At 52.5% G+C, this 20,272-nt stretch overlaps 2 protein-coding genes across 7 annotated transcripts in view; both read left to right on the top strand.

Annotated features, from left to right (window-relative positions):
* Nucleotides 1–20,272, top strand: part of NDRG4 (NDRG family member 4) — an 80,000-nt gene that overhangs the window by 31,778 nt on the left and 27,950 nt on the right. The window contains exons 1-2 of one of the 6 annotated variants that reach the window (XM_053210356.1): nt 5,645–5,788; nt 20,056–20,151. The exons of 2 other annotated variants lie outside the window; for them this stretch is intronic. Coding sequence is in view for 2 of the 4 variants with exons in the window: in XM_027075886.2 (XP_026931687.1) it covers nt 5,752–5,788 (37 nt within the window). In the remaining 2 variants the exon portion in view is untranslated. Of the gene's footprint in view, nt 1–5,042; nt 5,195–5,596; nt 5,789–20,055; nt 20,152–20,272 lie in introns of those variants that run through there. 3 more of the 6 variants (XM_053210359.1, XM_027075886.2, XM_027075887.2) reach the window with 3 other exon arrangements.
* Nucleotides 2,432–5,547, top strand: LOC113604430 (basic salivary proline-rich protein 2-like). The gene is made up of 3 exons (XM_027076517.1): nt 2,432–2,554; nt 4,601–5,194; nt 5,257–5,547. The coding sequence occupies exons 1-3, from the start codon at nt 2,432–2,434 to the stop codon at nt 5,545–5,547; spliced, it is 1,008 nt and encodes a 335-aa protein (XP_026932318.1).

The following is a 20,272-nucleotide window of genomic DNA, read 5'->3' as shown; positions in this document are numbered from 1 at the left end:
CCCAAGACAGGCAAGATAGCTTACCCTCAGACCTGCCTCAGTTGTTTTCTTTTTCTTAGCTTGCTATTTGAAATGATTATAGATTTATAGGAAGTTGCAAACAAGTACAGGAAGTTGCAAAGAAAAGGTCCTGTGTGCCCTTCACTCAGTGCTCCCCGATGGCAACATCGTACAACTACGAGATCCAGACCTCAGGCTTTAAAATGATATTGGCTCCATGGGGAAGCTGAGTCCTGGCAGCCACTTCACTCCTTCCCCAGGAGCCCCCCAAGCACCTGCATAGGTGCAGAGACAATCAGGGCTTTGAAGCAGGCATTGGCCTCTTTCTGAGGATGGATGAGCTGGCACTGACAGAAGTCAGAGACCAAGCAGCCAGGCAAAGGGAGGCTGCAGAGTGGTCTTAGGAGGTCATCCAAGAGATGTGGGCAAAGCAGCATCTTTGGGTGGACTGCTTGCGATATTGTTTCCAGTAATGAAAACTTGGAATGCCTGGCAGGTGAGACTGGCCAAGAAAATAATGAAGCATTCACACAATAAAGACAGTGCGGCTAATGTGATCACACTGTAGAAGAATAACTTTTATCAGGGTAAATGTTCATGATATACCAGCAAGTGGAAAAAAGATCACCAAAAATATGTGCAGTATGATTCTTTGGGGGGAAACACACACACACACACACACACACACACACATATATACATAAAGTGCTGAAGGATATACCCCTCAGAGTGTTAACACCTTAACGCTGGTAATCTTTAGACAATGGAATTATGAGAAATTTTTATTTTTTCCTTCTGTATCTTACAAGTTTTCTGCATTGATTATATATGACTATTGGAATTCTTAAAAAATATTACCAGATCCATCCCTTGTCTTGACTCTGCACAAACTTGGCTCCGTGTGTCTGGTAAAACTTTCAGGGGAGGTGGAGGGTCATTTTCAAAGGGACCTGGAGGGGGTTCTGCTGCCTTGTGGGAGGGGGGAGGAGATGGTAGGGCGTCTGGAGTTGCCTGGAGAGCAAGGGCTGGCCCCGCAGGAGAGGGTCTTTGCACACATGGGAGAAAGGGGGTGGCAACATTGCCAGCAAGTGGTCCAGGGTGGCCCAGGAGTGGGGAGCAGCTAACCTGGTGCCTGGTGAAATTCCAGAGCCAGGCTGAGGCCAGAAGCTCACCCTTGCCCACTTCATTGCTCCAGCTTCTTTACCATCTGCTCATACACACACGCATGGCATTCTCCACTTCCATTCAGGAGCTCCTGGCAGGGGCACAGCTGCCTTGTGTTTAGCTCTGTGCCCCCCTGAGCTTTGCAAAAGGCCTGGCTGACCCAGTGTATGATGGTTGGATAGTATCTTCCCCCATCACCCACTTTCTCATCTCCATCTGCTGACTTTCCATCTCTGCAGGCTCAGATGCCTCTTCCTCCAGGAAGCCCTTGCTGACCCCTCCAGGGCCCCACCCTACTGCATGGTAACTTCAATTACACATTTTACCAGCTTGCCCAGTACCTAGATTATGGAACTCTGAGCTGGTTTCCTCCTTTAGTGCATAAACCTTAGCAAGGTCAATCAATGCCCTCATCAACTCTGGTTCTCCAGTGCACCCCACAACACGAGGTTTGGCACCAAAGAGGCACTCAACCAATCCTTTAACAGAAGAAAAAGGATCCACGCTTCTCTCCCTGAGGCCCTGTAACTCATGACTAGTGCGTGGGGAGTGGGGGACGGTCCCTGCCTCACCCTCCCCTGCTAGGAGAGCAAGCTTCCGTGTCCCCAGGCCCGTCTGCACCTCCAACCCCACCTGCTAGTTCTTTATACTCGCTCCAGTCATGGTCACGAGGGGCCCGGAGAGGAATGGTGACTCAGCCCAATTCATCACCACAATGGAAAAACCCAGTCACCTGTCCTCCTGGCAACGGGACCGAGCTTCCTTTGCATCTGGAAGGGCAGAAAGCCATACTGTTTTCAAGGTCCTTTTGTCTTTCACCTGCTGAAAAATCAAAGACTGGAATATGCAGAAGCACCACCCGTCGACACTGTAGACTTGCAGCTGGCTGGGAATCTCAGTGACCAGGGGTGGTGCGTTCCACACCAGGCTCCAAGGTCAGTGCCCTCGTGTGCATCTCAGAGCAGCTTCACGAGCCCACTGTTGTGGGCACTGCCACCGTTTTGACCACCAGCATCTGAGTCGCCCTTCCTACGAGACAGAGCCCACCTCCTCCTAGAGGAACCGAACACATCTTTTCCCAGCCTCCCTTGCAGCTTTGGCAGATTACCCGACCCGGGCACCTCCAATCAGACACGCCCGTTCTTGACTGTGAATGAGAAACTAGTGGCACGAGGGAGGGAGCCAAGGGCACACAGAGTCCATCCTGGCAAGGACTCGGCAGCAATAGCAGCAACTCAGACTTCAGAGGCAGCCGTGGTCCCGAGGCATGGCAGTGTCCCGTGTCCTTGCCCCTGGCGCCAGCTACAGCGTCCGTGGTGGTTTTGACACCAGACCAGCGCTGCAGTGTTGGGCCCGGATCCTGAGACCCAGAGAGCTGCCCGCCCTCCTTGTAACAAAGCCCTTTTTCGCTTAAGCTAGCCAGAGTCGGTCTCTGTTTCCTGCAACTGCCAGGCTGCTGCATTAGCCTGAACTTCCAGAGGGGCAAACGAAGGCTCAGAGAGGTCTTCAGAAAGGCTGCGTCTCATCTCCAATGGTGGTGTGGGCCAGGCTCCTGCCCATTTGACAAACGGCAAAGGGGAAGCCCAGCAAAGGCAGCGACTTAGGCAGCATCTTTCAGGTAATTAGGAGCCAGGCTGGGGTGCCTTTTAGAGACCCCCAGTTCCAGCCAACAGCTTGGCCCTCTGCCGTGCTCCGTTTTCCTCTGTTCAAAGCCCTGCCATCCAGCCTGTCCTCAAACATCATGCCTCCTGCGCGGGTGTTAAAGATGAAGAGAGCCTAGGAGCAGAAGGGACTGAGAACTTGTTCTGCTGACTCAGCAGGGACTCCTCTTTTCCTGGCATGACTGACCATTTCCTCCAGAAGGGGCGAGGGCCCCCTCTGCCTGCTTATTCCCTAAGCATCTGTGCTGGGTGCAAAAGCCCCCCATCCTCAGGGGTGGGGGGTGGGTGTTCTTACATTCCTTCACCAGCTATTAAGTGTCCACTTTCACAGGTTCAAATCTGCAACCTGACCCCCCCAAATGCTCACTTGGGGTTTAGGAATTATCTGAGCCTCGTGGATTGTGCACATCAGTTCAAGGCCATCGTAGATGCCATTCTGCACACAGACATGTCACAGTGTCAAAACTTTTGTTTGGCAGCCCTAACATCCTCCTGGGGCCTGTATTCCCCTCCCCCCCCCCCCCCCGCCCCGGGAATTCAGAACAGGCTAGGTCTCATGAACTACGTTACTAGAAAACCAACAATTAGTTTTGTTCCATGACTAGGTCTGTCATCAGACAGACCTTATTGAAAAGGGTAAAACTCAGGGAAGCCTGAATCCCTAACACAGGCATAACAATTTAATCATCAATAACAATAGCAACTATTTAGTGAACACTTAAACCATGTGTCTGACACTATGCTAAGCATTTTCTTTATGTTCCGTCATTTAATTCTTACAAGAACCCTCTGAGGGGTCATCATCCCAATTTCAGGGTATGGCATGGAGGCTCAGGGAGGGTGAGTAACTTGCTGGACCTCACACAGCCGGGAAATTGTAGAACCAGCCTGTGCTCTTGAGGACTGACTCCAGACGTGTACACGTAAGAACCACAGTCTCCTGGATGTTTTGGACACAGGGGTTCACTCTGTCACCACTGGCCTCCCCCATCCCTTTTACAAAGGTGGAAAGTGAAAGGGACTTCCCCAAGGTGAGCCCCAGAGCTGTAAGGAGAAGCCAAGCTTGCTACCTCCCATGTGGTTTATATACTGTACCCCGAGCAGGAGCACGCACCCCATCTGGGGCCACCAAATCTTACTAGCTTCCTCAAGACCAGTGAGTCAGTTCATTCAATGGCATGGCAGCCTCCACCACAGCCTGGAGCTAAGGGACAGCCAGAACCTTGCCACAAACCAGACAAAGGGGAGGAGGTGCTGCAGGATCCACCTGAACTCCCACCCAGTGGGACCTCTCAGATGACTGGTCCAACTCATTCACTCCGCACAAAACAGGCTGGAATCTGGGAGAGGCAGATCCCTGACCAAGGTCACTGGCCGGCCCTCAATAGAACTCGTCTCCGGAAGCACTGTTTTGAACTGTCTTGCCCAAGTAAATTTTTCCGGGTCATCAGATTTCTCCCTACAGGACTCCATCTAGGGACTTTAGCGCTGCTTCATTTGGGGTGACAGGTGAGAGCAACGTCCCTGAGCCAGACCAGAGAGAGCCTGAGCAACACAAGGGTGTGCCAGATCCCCTTCCCGCTCAGATGATGAAGGGTGAATTGAAAGCAGGGACACTCTGGGCGGGACCCTGACGGCCCAGAACACCTTTGTCTGGAGACCATTACTCCCCCACCAGCTCCCAAGGAAACCCTGGGGGTCTGAAAACTGGACGGGGTTCCAAGGACCCGTGAGCACCTAGTTCTTTCCGACCCCCCTGGGCTTTTCCCGAACAGGTCCCTGGCGGCGGCGGGGTGGGGCGGGGGCGAGCGGCGGGGGCGGAGGAGGCCGCTGTCCCCAACCGCTGGGGTTCCCCTCGGGAATCTGAACAAAGAGGGAGGCAGAGGCCGCCCCCTCCCCGGGAACCCGACGCCGCAAGGCTGCAGGGGGCGCGGGAGGGTAGGGGCCTTCCGCCGCACCCCGCCAGGTCGAACGCGGTTGACCTTTTCCCCGGACGCCTGCGAGAGGCTAGAAGCGTGCGGGTCCACAGGGGGTCTCGGCTAGGCTCGGGTGCCGCGGCGTCCGCTCGCCCGCCGGGCCACCCACCGGCCGGGCGCTCCCGCCGTGGCCGGAGGGGGAAGCCGAGCGCCCGGGACTTCTCCGCTGCAGCCACCCTGCCGGGCCCAGCCGGCCGGCGGAGCGCCCACGCCCACCACACCCACGTGGGCACGCCCCCCGCGGCGCGCCGCCCCCAGCCCAGCCTCCGCCCCCGGCAGCGGCAGCGAGGTGGAGGGGCTCCCGGCTGCCCGCACCTGCACCCGCGCGTTGGCGACGGCGGCGCCGAGGCCCGGCTCCCCGCCTGCGCGTCTGTCTCGTTCACATCACCCTCGGTGAGTCGGCGGCGCCCTCGGTCTTTCTCCCCATCTCCCCCCGCCGTTGCGGCTGCGGCCAGCCCGCCACCCCTGCTCCGCCTCCCCTCGCGACCCGAGACTCGGCGAACCGCGCGCCCTCTCTCTGGGGCCACATTTGGCTTACGAGGGCGGTACCCCCTCCCAGCCGGACGCGGGGACCTCCCCGGGCGTCGCGGTGGGGGAGGCGCGGGCGGCAAGGCCTCTTTGTTCGGGCGACAGGCGCCGGGGGCCCCCCCTCCCGCCGCCGCCGGGAGTGTCACCCGCACCCAGCCCGCGCGCTCCCTCCGCCTCCCGGAGATCACCCCGACCAGGTGGCGGCGCGCGCCTTTTAGGGGTGCGCGGTCGTGCAATTGGTGGATTTTTTTAACCGGTTTTGGAGGGGGGGCGGGGAGAACGGCGAGGGGGGCGGCGAGAGCGCTCCTGGCTCCCGGCAGCTCCGCCTGCCAGGCTCCTGGCTCTCCTGCTGCTTCGCTCCTCGCCTCCCGCGCTCCTCTCCCGGCTCGGCCGAGCTCGCTCCCCGACGCCGCAGCGCGGAGATGAAGGTGCTGGGACACAAGATCGAACTGCTGACAGGTACCGCCGGCCCTTCTCCGCCGCCGCCCCTGGGCGCGGCCCTCGCCGCCCGCTACTTTCCGAGTTGGAGCGGGAGACCGGCGCGCTGGCCGGGGTTTGGGGCGGCTCGGGTTCGAGCTGGAGGAGGGGGTGCGGATGCTAGCGAATTTCGAGCTTGTGCGCTCTCTGTTCCTGCGCGGAGCACCGCTCCGAGAGAGGACGTGGGGCTGTGTCCCGCCCGGCCCTGCTCCAGTCCGCGGTGCTGGCGTCCCGCAGGAGGGAGCGCGGGTCAGGGGAGCGGCCCCTTGGAGTCTCCGACTAGCCGAGCTGTAGCCAGGCCATCGGAAGGGATTTCAACGCCCTTGCCCTCCAGTCACTGTCGCCGTCCCCCAGTAAAGAAGGAGCTCCCTGGGCTCCCAACAGGACCCCTGCCATAGGCCTTTTATTTCCTGCTCCCTGTAACAATCTGAGCGCCTCTCCCTAGAAGTTTCTTGCTGGGAGTAGAGGCCAAGTGGTCTGTGAAGTGGGCAACCAGATGGGACCCTGCTGACTGGGGGCTCTCAGCCTTGAGGCTCCTCTGGAGAAGCGGCCAGACACCCTGCTGCAAACCACATCCAGGGTGCTGTGGCTGGAGATCAGCAGAGGACACTGGGTATGCCCAGAAGTGGGGGAGGAAAGAGCAAGGACAGGAGACCCAGTGTCTGAAAGGTGGGAGAGCTCTCCCACTCCTGAGGTTGTGTGGAGAGACTCCGGCAGGTGGAAGGGGGCTAGGAAAGGGAAACACCCAGGGCCACCATCTCCCCCAGGCCTGGGCGGTGAAGGTGCTCAGTGTATCCTGGGGCCATGTGTGGAGTCGGGCACCTGGAAGACTTTGGTTTCTGACCTCAAGGACCTTACTGTCTGGTGCCAGAGAACAGAGCACAGGAACTCTGTTACAAGACAGGGAAGCGGGCAGCAGTGTGGGGGTGCGTTCAGGAAACAGGTTGGAGTCTGAGGGCGCTGGAGGGGAGCAGAGAGATTTGAACACATGGCAGTGTTTGAACTGGACCCTAAAAGACAGAATTTCTATTAATGGAGAGAGACGTGGCATCGCAGGCTAATGGAGGGAGGGGCCAGCTTACATATAGGCCCTGTGAGTGGTGCAGAGGCTGGAGGGCCTGGAGCTGCGAGGGGAGGTCTGGTGAGGTTTCAGGCTGTGAGTGAGAGTTAAGTTACCTGCAGCTGCTGTCTCTTGGCTCCTGGCAAGCTCACAAACAAGGAAGAGGGGGCTGTTCCGAAGCCCTGGAAAACCTGGCCAGGTGCTCAGAAGTGCCAGGTCTTAGTTGGATGAGCCGTGGGGCTGGCCCTCCCTCCAATCCCTTACCAGCTTTTCCTTGTAGAGCTCACTTGAGGCAGGCTGCCCACCTGACTTCAAGGCCACTGCACTAGTTAATGCCCTTGAGGGAAAGTTTTTACAACCCCGTGGGTGTTGGGAGCCCTGCTCACAGGGCAGAACTTCTGGATCCTCCCCTTCTCCTCTTTGGCCCCAGAAGGCCCTGGAGGAAGAATGCTCTTGGGAGGCATTCATGGGGGCTCCAATGGGGGTGCAGCTTTGGGGTCCCAGGGCAATGTGCCCTTATCTCCTGGGTACAGGGGTCAGGGACCCGCCTCCCTCACCAGACAGGCTTACCTGGTTCTGGTGGACTCTCTAAGCCCCTGGCCAGGCTGGAACAGGAGCCCCTAGGGCACTGTCGTGGGTCACAGGCCCCCCCCCGCCTTGCACCTCTCACCAGGCCCTGGGAGACGGTGCATCCCTTTAGCCTCTGGCTGGTGGTCTTTGTGACCTTCCTCGCAACTCCATCCTGTCCTCCTCCTTGTCCCACAGATAAGGGTTCAAATCCCAGCCCTTCTGCTGACCAGCTGTGTGATTTCAGACAGCTTGCTTAACCTCTGTGGCTTCAGTTTTCTCCTCTTAGAGATGAAACTGTTGACCCCTCCCTCTGAGAGTTGGCATGAGGCTCATTGAGATAGCACGGGTGAGGGGGCTAGCCCTGGTGGGCACCTCTTGGGCTTCATCTCCCTTCTGGAAAGTTCCTCATCATGGAGAACTTCCACCTACCGTGGCTCGTTGGCCACTAGAGAGTTTGGCTCTGTCCCTAACTCCACCTTATCCCTGCTCACATGCATCTGTGAGATTCTGACCTGTCTCCCCTGCTGGATGACGAGTAGGTCAAGGTCAGTGTTGTTCCAAGTGGATTGTGGTGGCAAATAGCAAATGCTCAATCGTTGTTTGAGTCCAGGCTCAGTTGTGTCTCTGGGAGGATTCCTTAGAGGCCCGTAACTCCCTGCCCCCTGTGTCAATATTAGTGAATTGTTCCATTGAACCTCTTTGCTAAAATCCTACTTCTGTAGCTGTTTACAGTTTTCACATTCTCCCCTTTTATCATCATGCCCCTTTTCCCGGTGAGGTTAGTCACTTCTTCATGCAGCTGGGAAAAGGTGGAGCTCAGTTTCAAACCCGGGTCCTGAGCCATCCCGTGTGTTCTAACTGCCCGGCTTCAGGCCAGTCTTCAAGCTGTTCACTTCTTTTTCCCATCTGTAAAATGGGATCATCATGGTACCTACCTGGTTGTGTGCTTCAGCAGTTAGCTGTGAGAGTGTGTGTCAGTGCTGAGTGCAGTGTCAGGCAGACAGTCAGCAAATCGCAGTTGACTGGGGCTTTTGTCCCCAACTACCTCCTCAGTGTCCTAGGGTCTCCCCCTTCCCCTTTGCGCCTCTTCTGAAATGTTCCAGTTCCTTCTCTGGCTTCTCCACACAATCCAGATCTCCCTGCAATGTGCTCCTGGGGGACTCTGCTGAGACCTCAGTTTCCCGTCATGTGGGACAAATGGGGCATGACTCCTAGAGTTGGGCCCTACTGGCCTGACATCACAGCTCTGACATCAGGTAGGGAAGGCCGGGTGCCCCCCACCTGTGGGGCTGGAAGGATGTCCATGAGTTGTTGTGCCCAGTCGGAGCATGTCTTTTTGTTGCAGAGAGAAGAAGCAGGTGGTAGGGGCTGTTCTAGGAAGTTTCACAGGTAACTGATGCATATGGCAGCCAGCATTTTCCAGACTCTCTGAGTCTTGCAGTATAAGGAGGGCAGGGATTTGGGAACCAGAACGGTCTCCTAGCTGTTTCTCAGCTCCTGAGCAAATTTGTAATTACTCTGAGCCTCCGTCTCCTGATCAGTAAAATGGGAATAAGGGCCCTACCTCAGTAGCACTGGGAGGACCCCAGCACACGGCCCCCCATGTGCCCACGCAAGCTTGCTGCAGTCTTCAGAGGACAGACTCTTGGTGCCTTTTGTAGCTGAGTGTTTTTTTTATTTCTTAGTATGATGTGGAAAAGTGGGACATTAGTCTACTTGGAAACAGGAAAGTGATGGCTTATGTGCATTTGCACTCAAACAATATGTCTCCAAGATGGTTTGGAGTCCTAAAGTGGCAGATTTGGGGCTCTGATATGGTCCCTTGGGAGCCCTGATGTTGGATGTTGGAAATGTTTTAAAAATACACTCAATGTGTGATTAAAAAGCAAAACTTTTTGCCTGTTCTGTCTGGAATTTTGGTGTCATTTGAATGCATGGAATATGTAGTCCCACACAATTTCATAGACTACCTTTAAATAGTGTTTGATTCTTGGCAGGTGTGTTGACCCACATTTTACATGTGGGGGAAAATGAGAAGCACAGATTTATCCCAGCAGGCTGAAAATAGGATCCCAAATCCTCATTTCCAGTTCATCCATTTCAGCAAACTCCACTGCTTCATCGGTGTGCTCCAGTGTGGGCGGGGGCATGCAAATGAGGGGGCGTGGTCTGAAGAGGGGAGGGGTACGCAGGTGGGCCCCCAGCCACAGGTGAGGGTGGGGCGTGTGGAGACAGGCGTGCTGTCCTCACTGTCCATGCGGAGGGCAACTGGCTCAGCTTTTATGAAGGGCAGGTTGGCAATGCTGTATCAGAAGGTTAAAAATATGTGTGATCTGTGACTCAGCAGTTGAATTTTTAGGAACAAATAAAGATGTGTGCAGAGGTGTTTGTTCAAGGGTGTTTATCCCATAGTTGTTTATAGAAAAAAAAAAAAAATAAACGGGAGCAATCTGAATTCCTAACAGCAGAGAACGTTAAATAAATGCGGGTGCCATCATACTAGGGAACCCCAACAGCTGCAAATTATGCCATCACAGGTTATTTACTCATCCGGACAGACACTCCCTTATACATGTAATAAGTGGTGACATCACACTTGTATGGCATTTGCCGTGTGCCAGGCACAGTTCTGAGTGCTTTCTATGTATTAACTCATCCCAACAACCCTAGGAGGGACCAGCTATTATTTCCTCCTTTTTATAGATAAGGCATACTAAGGCACAGAGAAGTTAAGTAACTTTCTTAAGGTCACACAGATGTTAAGTGGCTAGCTGGAATGTGAACCAGGATATCTGGCTCCAGAGTCCAAAAGTATGTCTCAAAACTGTTTTTTTGTTTTCAGAAAGAAAAAAGCCTTTTTCAGTATGTAGATCAGCAGTGAAAAAAGATGAAAGAACCTAAGTAGAAATCTTAACAGTGGTTTCCTCCGATGAGTAGGATTGTATGTGCTTTTTACTTCTGTTCGCTCTTCTGCTTCTCTGACTTTTCTCAGTGAATGTGTGTTACATGAAATTCAAGTTCAGTTTTTAAAAACTAAGAAGGAACAGACGCAGAGAAGTGCTGAGTGCTGGGGTTCTGATGCAATCAAGCCGGCGGGAGCCCTGAGGAAGAGCCGAAGCCCAGTGCTTTGGAAGCGGTGTGTTCTTGGAAAGCTTGAGGGCAGAGCAGTGGATGTTGAAGTTGGCTTTCCATAGGGAAGAGGAAGTGTTCAGGGGCACAGTGAACAGTTCTGACAAACGTAGGGCTGCAAGACCATGGGGGTGTGTGTGTGCACTAGGCTGAATAACGGCTCCCAAAGATATTCAGATCCTAAGCACTAGAACCTAGAAGTGTTAGATGACAAGAGACCGCAGGTGTGATTAAGGTAAAGCACGTGAGATGGGGTCTTTGTCCTGGATTAGCCAGGGGGGCCCTGAATGCAAGCACATGTATCCTTACGAGGGGGGAGGCAGAAGGATACTTGACCACAGAGCCCGGGAGAAGGCAATGGAATGCCCTGCATCAAGATGCTTCACTTTCTCCACACCGCTGGCCTTAATGATGGAGGACTGGCCAGGAGCCAAGCAGTGCAAGGAGCACAGTTCTAAACCTGGAAAGTGCAGGAGAAGAGATTCTCCCCTCGGATCTGCATAGGAAGGAAGAGTGGTCCTGCCAAAACCTTCACTGCCGCCCAGTGCCATGGAGTTTGGACTTCTGACCTCCAAGACGATGAGACAACGATAGGCCTTGTTTGAAGCTGCTGAGGTTGTGGTGATTTGTGACACCCAGGAAAACCAGTCCTGGGGTGTGCCCATCAGACCCAGGGCCTCGGCCCCTGCGCCGGCCGGCAGCACAGGGTGGTGGTCAGACTGTGGGGTTGGCGTCTAGAAAGCTGGATCTGACCTGCCCTGGCCATGTGACCTCAGGCTGAACCTGGCCGAGTCCACAGGGTAGTCTTTTTTTTTTTTTCCTTTTTTTAAATGTTTTGCTTATTTATTTATTCAGAGAGAGAGAGAGCAAGCACGAGCACGAGTGGGGGAGGCACAGAGAGAGAGAGGGAGACACAGAATCTGAAGCAGGCTCTGGGCTCCAAGCTGTCAGCACAGAGCCTGTCGCAGGGCTCGAACTCACAGGCTGTGAGATCATGACTTGAGCCGAAGTCGGGTGCTCATAAAACTGAGCCACCCTGGCGTCCTGACCTCTTGAGGGTCAACTGAGAGCCCTGCGATGCTGTTTTCTGAGTAGGAGAGCGTCACAGGAGCATGGACGCAAAGCTGGTCTCTGTGTGGTGACAGAGGAGCTCTCGTTGCATTCATCCTCCAGTGCCCGACACCCCAAGCCACAGATGAAACGTACACTCCCGCCAGAACGATTACAAGCCCCATAACAAACACTTCTGAGGACTTACGTGCTTTTCCAGTTCACCTTTTGGGAGAGGCGTGGCAGGACAGATGCTGCGTGCCTGGTGGTGCGCCCTGTCTTAGGCAGGTGAGGTGAGGGGGCCCCAGCCTTGTTGGACAGGACACAGGGCATATTTCTGGGATGTCATCTCCCTACACAGGGGTGGGGGTGGGCGTTCCATAGCCACGTCTGAGGTTTGTAGCCAGGATCATATCTGTGCACCTGAGACAGTTTCCTGACAGCCTACTCCAGGGGCCAGGCTTGTGGGTACCAGAAGGGGCTTTTAGCAGTCTTTTCCATGCTGGTATTTAGGAGGAGAGATGTCCTGTTGGGGCCCAGGGGCCTGGGGGTGGAACGGGGAAGCTGCTGACTCTCCATCAAGTTCCCTGGAGAATCCTGTCCGCCCCACCCTGAGCCATACACCTGCCTTTCCTCGTGCTGAGAGTAAGAGCTCTGAGCTCACTGCTCCCAAAGCCCAGGCCAGCTCCAGAGTATTCACTGAGAACTCGGCCCACTTGGTCAGGGTGGAGGACGTAGTGGTCGGGGGTGGCCCCGAGGTCCCTCGCGATCTGAAGTGGTCATCCAGGAGGACTGCAGGCCCTGAGATGTTCCGGGTTGGAAAAGCCCTAGGCAGCTCGAGTGGACTGTGATGTTGCCTTTTGGGTGTGGTGGGCAAGTCCTGCCCTCCAGCCCATGAGCCCTCTGACCCCACACCCAGGCCTGGCTGCCCCTATGTGATGGCAGGGTGGGTGGGTGGGTGCTGGGCCAAGTGGAAGAAAAGACCTCGGACCTTCTGTCGGGTCTCCTGATTGCAGAAACTGAGCCTAGGGTGACGAAAAAGGACACTGTGGGGCAACTGTGGCATATGGATGTAGGGCACACGGGGCCACCGGACTCTGTCTCTCTCTCCCCCACTCCTACCTGTTCGGGTCTTTGGGTTGTTTTGGTTCTAAGTCAGGCCCTGCCTCTCGATGGCGAGTTGGCTGCTGGCTCACAGACCATCCTCCCCATAACCCCAGCGAAGAGCGTCCCCAAGGATGCCAGCAAAGGCCTGGTCCTGACGGGAGCCCGAGGCCCTCCCTGCACCCTCCGAGGCCACGCCCTGTGCTGTGTCCCCCTGGTTTCCACTCACTCACTCCCACCTTGCCGCTGCTTTCCCCTCCTCTACTTTCTCTGGGCTCCAGCCCTGGACACCTCTGTCCTCACTCACCCCCTGGCTGGCCCCATCCGGTCTCACGAGTTTGGGCACTGCCTCTGTGGTGATGTCAGCAGCCCAGCCATTGGCTTCTCTGTCTGCTCAAGGCTAAACCTGCCTTGAGAGAGCTTCCCAGCTCTCTCCTCACAATGGCTCAGAGCAAAACCCAAGTCATGCTAGACTCTTGTCCCTCCCTCGTGCCCCACATCGATGGCCGACAGCTCCCACTGGTTCTGCCATCAGGACACGCCAGGACCTGAGCGCTTCTCCACCTCCACTAGCCGTCAGGTCTCTTCCAAGTCGTTGCAACTGTTCTCCCTATTCCTGCCCCCACGTCTGTTCCCCCCAGAGCAGGTGGAGGGAGTCTTTAAGATGGAAATCCTCTCACATCACCCCTCTGCTCAGAACCCTCCAGCACAACTCACTCGGAGGAAAACCAGAGTTTTCCTAACAACCTTCAAGGCACAACGTGATCTGATGCTTCTGCCCTTACGTCTTTGTCCCCAGGTCCTTCCCCACCCACCCACTCCCCAGCTCCCCTGAACGTGCCAGACAAATGCCTGCCTCACAGCCTCTGCCCTTCTCTCTGGCCTCAGTGCTCCTGCGCGTCCCCAGAGCCCTCTCCCTCACCTCCGTGCGCCCTGTTTCAGGCTGTCTACCCCCTTCTCTGACACTGCTTCCTCTATTGACCTTGGCGTGTCTGACACACCATAGAGTAACTCAGACTTGTTGATGTTTATCTCCTCCCGTAGAAAGTTCCACAAAGGAAGGACATTTTGTCTATAATAGTAGCTTGTCTCTGGTGCCTGGAACAGTGCCTGGCACATAGTAGGTGCTCAGTCAATATCTAGTGAGTGAATGAATGAATGAATGGATTTTCACCTGAGCCACCTGGCCACGCCTGGGAGTGTGGTTATCTCTGCCTGAACCACATGGATTGGGAATGGGGGGGGGGGGGCAGGTAATGTTTCATAAAAGGAAACCAGGTGCCATTACAAGTAGGAAAGACCTGGGTGTTGAGTGAGTCCTGACACAGGGCTCCCTTCCGTAGACATTGTGTTTGAAGCAGGAAGACTCTGGGAGTTGCTTGGTGTGAGTCCTTCTCTCCTAGGTGAATGTTCCCCAAAACACTAATACGTTAGGCATTTCACAGGGGCTTCCTGTGAAAAAATACCCCGTAAGAAAGTTGCTCCCTCCTATTCTCTAATTCGGACCATATTGCAGACTCGTGAGCTGGACGAGGCTTGCTGCCTTAGCTTACCTCTTTGGATCTTGCATACAGATCCAGGACAAGTATATCTTTGTTTCTGGGAAATCTGCCAAATGAGGCAGATACACAGCTGAACTGAAGCACCAGTGTTAAAGAAACTTGAGAATCTGTAGCAAAAAATAAAAAAAATTAAACTGCCCCAGTGGGCTTTCCAACTTTTTAGGTGGGTCCCGGTTACCCATATCAGCAAGGTTACTGTGCACCTGTGAGGGCTGAGTGAGAAGGGGCTGGCTCCGTTGAAGAGCTAGCGCAGAGCATTGCTTCATGGAGTATACCGCCCACTGGAGAGAGGACGCTGCAAGTTCTGGCCGAGCTCCAGCATTCCCCTGGTTTCCCTTGGGCAAGCCCTTTCCTTTCCCTTGGCTTTCTGCCCCTTCAGCATGTTAGGGTGGGCCTCCAAGACAAATGCCCCACATTTAGATACATTTCAACAGTATGGGGCAGAAAACCCCAAGATACTAATAGATTAAACAAGATAAAAGTGTACTTCCCTTCTTTATAAACAGAGTCTGAAGATAGGCCATCCCGAATCATGGCTTCATGATTCTCAGGTACCTAGACTCCTTAGTATCCTACCCCAGGGCCCAAAATGGCTGTTCAGGGGCACCTGGGTGGCTCAGGAGGTTAAGCATCTGACTTTGGCTCAGGTCATGACCTCATGGTTCACGAGTTCAAACCCTGCATCAGGCTCTATGCTGACAGCTCGGAGCCTAGAGTCTGCTTCACATTCAGTTTCTCCCTCTCCCTCTGCCCCTCCCCCGCTCACACTCTGTCTCTCCCTCCCTCTCTCTCTCTCAAAAATAAATAAATAAATAAATAAATAAATAAATAAACAAAATGGCTGTTCAGGCCCCCACCTGCACATCTATATTCCAGCCGGCAGGAAGGATGGATTAAAGAATAGCATGTCTCCTCCCTTTAAAGTCACATGCTTCCATTTACATCTTACTGGAAGAATGTTGTCACATGGTCATAAATAAGTTTTATTGCCATAATCTACCTGCCTGTCTAAAATGTAGGGATCTAGGGGTGCCTGGGTGGCTCAGTCAGTTGAGAATCAGACTCTTGATTTTAGCTCAGGTCTTACCCTCATGATCAAGAGATCAAGCCCTGTGTCAGACTCTGTGCCAAGAGGGGGTTCTGCTTGAGATTCTCTCTCCCTCTCCTTCCACCCCTCCCCACTCTGTTTCTTTCAAAAATAAATAAATTAATTAAAATAAAATAAAATGTAGGGATCCAGGGGTGCCTGCCTGGCTCAGTTGGTAGAGCATGTGGCTCTTGATCTCAGGATCATGAGTTCAAGCCCCACTTTGGGCGTAGAGCTTACTTTAAATAGATGGATAGGTAGATAGATAGAGACTTAAAAATGTAGGGATCTATTATTAAGGAAGAAGGAGAGAACAGATATTGGGGGACAATTAACAGTCCTTGCTACAGTGGCACTTTTACTGGTTCCTTACCGTAGCTGCCCACATGGAATGTTATTGGGGTTCTAGTTGTGTCTCTCCTTGGTCTGTGTTTAATTCTTGGGGCCATGTTGTGCAAAGAAACAGAGCTCCCACATTGGTGCTCAGCCTCCATAGAAGGAAATTTTATGAAAGAGCTGTGTTATGGCAACTCTGAGATGCACATCTTTTTTGTACCCTCTCACGTCTAAAATGCAGTCTGTGTTGGGGAGACGGGCTCAGCGGTGCTGTCCTCGCTGTCTCGTGCACCTCAGAATCTGTGGTGGGGAGGGAAATCCTGGAGACAGCAGCAGAGCCCCAGTGGGAAATGCCACACCACCAGCATTCCTGATGTCAGAGGATAAGCACGCAGGCAACCACAATTTCAAGACAGTGACTCAGGGACATCGACCCTGGATGCGGAGAAGTTTTAGGAAGACTTTAAACCATTTATTTCACGTGTAGTTTCCTTTTTAATTTACAAGAGTGATAGATGCTCTTAAAAATCTGGGTCTAAAAGAGTGAAGTACAGGGGTGCCTCGGTGGCTCAGTCAGTTGAGTGTCTGACTTCAGCTCAGGTCAGGATCTCTCTGTTCATGAGTTCGAGCCCCACATCGGGCTCAGTGCTTACAGCTCAGAGCCTGGAGCCTGCTTTGGATTCTGTGTCTCCCTCTCTCGCTGCCCTTCCCCCCGCCCTCGCGCTCTCTTTCTCTCTCTCTCTCTCTCTCTCTCTCTCTCTCAAAAATAAAGATTAAACATTTTTTTCATAATAAAATAAAAGGGTAAAGTACAAAAAACTAGCTAAAGTAAGTACAAAAGTTCTGAAGAGTAAGAACTCATTATGTGAGTAGCAGTTCTGAAATTACTTTGTGTGTATATACCAGTAATGAGCAAATAAGTGAAACTATTATGGATAGTGAGAGCCAGGTTTCTTATTATGGCAGAAAAAATAACAAAGAAAGGGGGAGAAGTAGAAAAAAACTGTTGTGTTGGGGTGCGTGGCTGGCTTAGTCGGTGGAGCATGTGAATGTTAATCTCAGGGACATGACTTCAAGCCCCACGTTGGGTGTGGATCCTACTTAAAAAAAATAAATTAATGAAAATTTTATTTTAAAAATAGAATTAAAGGTGTCAGTATATATTTCATCTATTTATTTATTTTTTAAGTTAATTTGTTTTGAGAGAGAGTGCAAGTGGGGAGGGGCAGACAGAGACGGAGACAGAGAATCCCAAGCAGGCTCTGCACTGTCGGAAGAGAGCCCGACGCGGGGCATGAACTCACGAACTGTGAGATCATGATCTGAGCCGAAACCAAGAGTTGAACTCTTAACCGACTGAGCCACCCAGGTGCCCCTTAATTTCAGATTTATACACACACACAGATGGCTAGATATACAAGAGTGTGTTAGCATACTTACCTACATATCCTAACTCTGCTTGTTAAGACAGCCTGGAACAATGGAACCCCAGTGGCAATGAGCACACTAGTGCCCAAATCTTGGTTTCCTTTTTTTTTTTTTTTTTAAGTTTTTATTTTTAAACAATTTCTACACCCAGTGTGGGGTTTGAACTCACAACCCCGTGGTCAAAGAGTCACGTGGTCCACCGACTGAACCAGCCAGGTGTCTCCAAATCTTGGTTTCTAAATAGCATTCTGCAATATGAAGAAACTGGGCTCTCTGGAGGAATGGTTGATTCCAGGATTCAGGCAGAGAAAATATGAGATGAGTTTAGAACATCATAAGGAACCAGAAAACTTGAAACTACTCAAAACATAATGGGTGTGTGGTAAAAGAACTCAACTCAGAGGACCCAGCTTGGAGGAACCCCCAATGACCAAATCTGACCCGGTGTAAACAATGAAATGATGATTGGATTATAACCCATTGACTAGAATAACTATGCATAAGTCCATAGTAATGTAAATAAGTAATTGGATAAATAAGTAATTGGAGGAGAAAGGACAGCTCTTTCTTACAGAAGAACTCCAATTAATAAATGTAGAAGGGATGGTGGAAATAAAAAAGTGTCATTAAGAAAACACAATAACGACTGTAGGCAGAAGTCGTCAATGGTTGCTACGGTTAGTGGGGAACATATGATGAGAAACAGGAAGTTGCATAATCTCAAAATATCTTCCCACAAGATACTTCTTAATTATAAAGAGAAAAATAATAACTTTACACTGGAGAAACCTGCAGACACCACCTTAGTCAAGTGATCAAGGTCAGTGTCCCTAGCAATAAGACAGACTGCCTGCCCCTACTTCCTGATAGGGTGTGGTGAGAAGGGCACGTGGCATCTTTTCTATTCCTGCCAAAAATGCATAACCTCTGTCTAATCATAAAGAAAACAACAGACAAACCAGGGCACATGTGTGGCTCCGTCGGTTAAGTGTCTAATTTCAGCTCAGGTCACCAACTTGTGGTTTGTGAGTTTGAGCCCCACATCAGGCTCTCTGCTGTCAGCACTCAGCTCACCTCGAGTCCTCTGCCCACCTCTCTTCCTGTCCCTCTCCCGCACGTGCTCTCTCTCAAAAATAAATGAACGTTAAAAAAGAAAGAAAACAACAGACAAACCCAAACTGAGGGGCATTCTACAGATTTAACTGATCAGTAGGTTGAGCCTACTCGATTTCAGCCCAGGTCCTGATCCCAGGGTCATCCGGGGTTGTGAGATCAAGCCCCGCACCCATGCACACAGCCTGCTTAAGATTCTCTCTACATCTGCCCCTCTCCCCCCCCCCACCTCGTGTGCTCTCTCTCTCCGTCTCTCTAAAAAAATAAAAAGTAAATAAAACAGTATTTTCAAACACAATTAGGTAGGTACCTTGTGGTGCTCCAGGTGTAGATGTTCCATTCTCCTGACATTCATTTGGGTCGTTTCCACTTATTTTACTCTTCCAAACAGTGCCTCTTTGCACACACTGCCTCATGGTGTATCCTGCTATCGGGATAGAGACCTCAAGACAATTGCAGAGTTGACAGGCCTTTGCATTTTTACAAACTACCGAGTTGCCCTCCAAATAAAGTGGAACCTCTGCAGTCGAGCCAACGGTAGGTGAAACTCTGCCGCTTCCCCACAACCTCAGCGACACTGAATGCCATCAATCTTTTGGTACTTTGAAGTCTAAGAGAAGAATCATTCACTCATTCATCTCATTCAACAAAAACATACTAAGTGCCAGCAGAAAATACTAATGACCCGTTTCGTTATGATGTAGTGATGCAATGGGGAAGGGCATTCTGGGTGGAGGGAGCAGCATGAACAAAGGCATGTGCTTCCTGTGGGTAGAATGGGCTCACGGGGTCAGCTGGGGCTGTTAGCTGCAAGGGTCAGGATCCCCACATGGCTGCCTTAAGCACGGTGGAATGTGCTGGAAGGGTGAGTGAGTGTGTGTGTGTGTGTGTGTTGTCAGGGTGGCGGTGGTTGTGGGGAGATGGGAATTCATAGGTCTAAATCAGGAAAATCAGGAGAACTGGTCTAGTTCAGGTTGAGCATGAATCAAGGGGCCATAACTAGAGAGAGGAAGTGGAGGCTGGACCAGAAAAAAAATCATATCCCCCGTAGCCTCCTGTTGGGTATCTAGTGTGGGAGGCAGAATACACATGGAGTGGGGGGGGTTTTTTTAAGCAATTTTTTTTATTTTGTTTTACTTTATTTTTTGAGAGAGCACACAAGTGGGGGAGAGGGACAGAGAGAGAGAGGGAAAGAGAGAATCCCAAGCAGGCTCCACACCAAGCACAGAGCCTGATGCAGGGGATCCATCCCACAGCAGTGAGATCATGACCTGAGCCGAAATCACTTAATCGCAGGCGCCCCTGGGGTGTGGGTTTTAGAGCACGGCTCTGGGTTCCTTCTGGGATTTGCCATGGGGGGAGGAGAGGGCTGCACCATCACTCCCGCCTTGCACCTTCATTTTTTTTTCTCATCTGTGAAATGGGGATGCCAAGGGAAAGTCCAGTCCCCATCCCGGCTCCACCCCCAGTGCTGTCCCAGCCTTTTGAGGTCAGGATGGGGACAGGGAGAGGGATAGAAGGGGCGAGCTACTGTTAAGCCTCCAAACCCCTACTTAGTGCATTTGGAAATTGAGTTCCTCATTTCTGGGGTCCCAGTTTCTGGGGATTCTTTTCAAACCATGGTGCTGGCCATGCGGGGGTGGAAAGGTGTTTGGGTGCACAGGCTTAGACATGCGTCACATGCCTTCCTGCCTTGTCTTTCTTTATCTGTGGCACAGACCCTCCGCCGGGTGGAGCTGGCCAGTACCAGTTTGACCCTGCTCCTGTTGCAGCCTATTTCATTTGCTTGTGGCCTTTCCCCTAATAACAGGACCTTACAACCAGGACTTTTAGGGGCACAGCATCCACATGGCACCTTGGACCATGACCTTGACCATGATCTGCCAGAGGCCTTCTTAGTCTTGAGGTGATAAACCATTGCACAGTCCTGCCTCTTTTCTCTTGGGGTTCAGTTTCTCCCTGCGCCACAAGGTCTGGATCACATGTATGGTTTCTCCTGCATAAACTAACTTCACTCTGTTTATGTC

This window comes from Acinonyx jubatus, chromosome E2 (assembly GCF_027475565.1).
Source record: "Acinonyx jubatus isolate Ajub_Pintada_27869175 chromosome E2, VMU_Ajub_asm_v1.0, whole genome shotgun sequence".
NCBI lineage: Eukaryota > Metazoa > Chordata > Mammalia > Carnivora > Felidae > Acinonyx > Acinonyx jubatus.
This window is presented reverse-complemented; position numbering and strand designations above follow the sequence as displayed.

What these genes read in the sequence shown, in the direction of transcription:
- LOC113604430 (XM_027076517.1), top strand. Translation starts at nt 2,432, where the DNA reads ATGGCAGTGTCCCGTGTCCTTGCCCCTGGCGCCAGCTACAGCGTCCGT. An exon ending in GAGAGCTGCCCGCCCTCCTT is followed by an intron (nt 2,555 to 4,600) that starts GTAACAAAGCCC and finishes TTTCCCGAACAG; the next exon opens with GTCCCTGGCGGCGGCGGGGT. An exon ending in TCTCGTTCACATCACCCTCG is followed by an intron (nt 5,195 to 5,256) that starts GTGAGTCGGCGG and finishes GGCTGCGGCCAG; the next exon opens with CCCGCCACCCCTGCTCCGCC.